Consider the following 2,615-nt stretch of genomic DNA (forward strand, 5'->3'; position numbering starts at 1 on the left):
GTATTGTAATACTCATCGAATGCATCGCTCTGGAACGTAGCCTTGTCACCACGAGAATCATATCTGCAAACTCTTTCAGGGAAAACGTTCACAATTAGTCCTAGTATGATGAATGACCCTTTTTTAGTTGCCCTTGGTAGGCTTCATATACTATCACAATCAGCGAGCATTGATTAACAGCAGCTGTATGAAAAAAGTAATAACAACAATAACAACTACATGTAAATTCCGGGAGGGAGAGTTGCTTTCTGTACACTTCTACCCGAATTCGCATGTGAACTCTCGAGTACTCAGCTGAGGAGTGCTAAGATATTCCTCAATTTACGAGGATAATATTAAACTCGATAAAACGGCCGTATACGGTGAGTAGACTCCACCCATTCTGAAATTCAACAAGTGCCTTACCGCCATCCGCTGGGTTCTTCATCTGTTCCCTTGTTCTGTTGGTGATGGCTGCTGACCCCAAGGCCTTTCCGTTTGTAATAGTTCTTGCTGTTCTTACCCATCGAGAAACAAGACTGCATGTTCAACAATTATCATCACAGAGAAGAACTAACTGTTTTTACTCGAGTAAAAACGTCACAAAACACACAACGCGCCGTTTCAATGGTAAATTTTAAATAATTCTCTTCCGCCACAAATAAACTCTCGCGTGTCTACTTGAGATTCTCAAATGCGCAAGATTTCAATTTCTTACTGCATCCATGGTGGAAATTCTACCGTAGAATCATCGTTAACACTTGCTAAGGGAGTGGAGGGCTTGACAGATAATGATGGCCGCAGCAGCCTTACGAGAACGTCATTGTTGTATCAATTGATATAATCACTTGCAAGATGACCTCAACGTTGTAGTAGAACTAATGATAGGAAGCCCCTGGGTACCTTATACTGCTGTTGGCAATGGCAATCTACTGTGTTAGTGAGGCAAGACACACTTGTTGTTACCAAAGCTATTTATGGACTCTCGAAACGGTAACAACATTGAGCTCACTCAAAGGGTGTATGGGCAGCAGCATAGTACAGCGGCCTCACGTTTCGAGACCAACAACAATGCTAATAACGTAATTTATGCATCGACCACTTTCTACACCTCTAAAGTGTAAGTGGGACAAGCGACGCCCTACTACTACTACTACTACTACTACTACTACTACTACTACTACTACTACTACTACTACTACTACTACTACTACTACTACTAATACTACTACTACTACTACTACTACTACTACTACTACTACTACTACTACTACTACTAATACTACTAATACTACTACTACTACTATTACTACTACTAGGTACTTGTTGATTCTCCTCATCCTAGCCGATTCAATAGCAAATGTTGGTTTTGACTACACTACCTCCCAAGCGGCTCTCATCACATACTTCACATTGCAGGTATGTCCTCTACCATACCTCGATTACAATCATCAATATCAGGTTATCATTCATTGCACATTATTACTCGCCGCATTCCTCCTCTCCTGGAGCACCTTCCTACAGCGTTTCGGCCTCCTAGGGCTAGCTTTTCGAGATGCTTGGCCAGTGCTTCTCGCTGGAGCTCTGCGATTTTGTACTCTTGCTGACAGTATTAAAATTTTTGGAAATTTTCTCACAGCACGGGTGTTGGTGACAATATGAAAATTGTGATTTGCCTTGATAAAAACAACAATGTAGTTTCCAGTAAGTATATAGCAAGACTGTGCAGGTGTTTCGGGAAAAGTCTACACTTGTGAGAAAATTCCTGAAAACTTCAAAAAGTAGAAAGGAAACTCTTCAACTGAGCCAAGGAATGCAAATATATATTCCTCCAACACTGTTATCACCTACTTCAGCAATGTGAAAATTTTCTCATTGGTTTCTCTTCACTTCTACCCTCTCCTTATGTGGACTTCTGAGCTTATATTCCTACTCCAACAACACTGTATAGAATAATCTCATCGAGTTGCCAGGCACTTTACTTGCCGTCCGCATCCCTCGTATGATATCAGCGTTTGAAGATTTGGAGGATACTGGTTCGCTACCGTTAACCATTCACTCGATGCTGTCAGTGTTGATGTACACAGCAGTGTGCAGGTGAGTACTTGTTACTATCACGCGGAATTCGGTGATCTTTCGTTACGCAAGGTACGCAGTAAGAGTTGGTCGGGCTATGTACTATTGCCCTCGTGTGTGGGTCGAATCCTCAACTGGTGGAAGACTATGAATATTCATGATCATGCACTTGTGTGGCTTCGATAGTGATGGTAGAGTTGCACAATTCAGGGAAATTATGATTATGTTACCGTCTGGGGGTCTACTCTAGAGTTGGGTGGGAATATATGCACATGGTGAACTACATGTGTTGTTAGGAATATGGAAATTTTGAGGAAATTTTGCGAAATTATCGTTGATTTTTGTATACTCATACCCAAAATCGTGTAATTTTTCAAAAAATAGTGAGGAAACCTACGAGCTCAGTTGAGGAAACCAAACATATATTCATGTACTGACCTAGAGTTGGCAGCAATCACATGCACTTGCGTGAGCATTCATAAAGTGACGCGGCGCGCTCACACTGAGTATAGTGCTCGACTGCTTCTCAACCTTTTCTTCAAAATTCATAAAAATTCCAA

At 41.3% G+C, this 2,615-nt stretch overlaps 1 protein-coding gene across 1 annotated transcript; it reads left to right on the forward strand.

The window, feature by feature from the left end:
- Nucleotides 1-1,298: 1,298 nt before the first annotated feature.
- Pmar_PMAR007722 (hypothetical protein) lies at nucleotides 1,299-1,588 on the forward strand (the record flags this gene model as incomplete). Its single annotated transcript, XM_002769120.1, has 2 exons — nucleotides 1,299-1,398; nucleotides 1,441-1,588. Coding segments are annotated over 2 exons (248 nt in total), but the record flags the coding sequence as incomplete, so codon positions are not given.
- Between the last annotated feature and the right edge of the window lie 1,027 nt (nucleotides 1,589-2,615).

The sequence above is a fragment of the Perkinsus marinus genome, assembly GCF_000006405.1.
Source record: "Perkinsus marinus ATCC 50983 genomic scaffold scf_1104296966420, whole genome shotgun sequence".
NCBI classification, from domain to species: Eukaryota; Perkinsozoa; order Perkinsida; family Perkinsidae; genus Perkinsus; species Perkinsus marinus.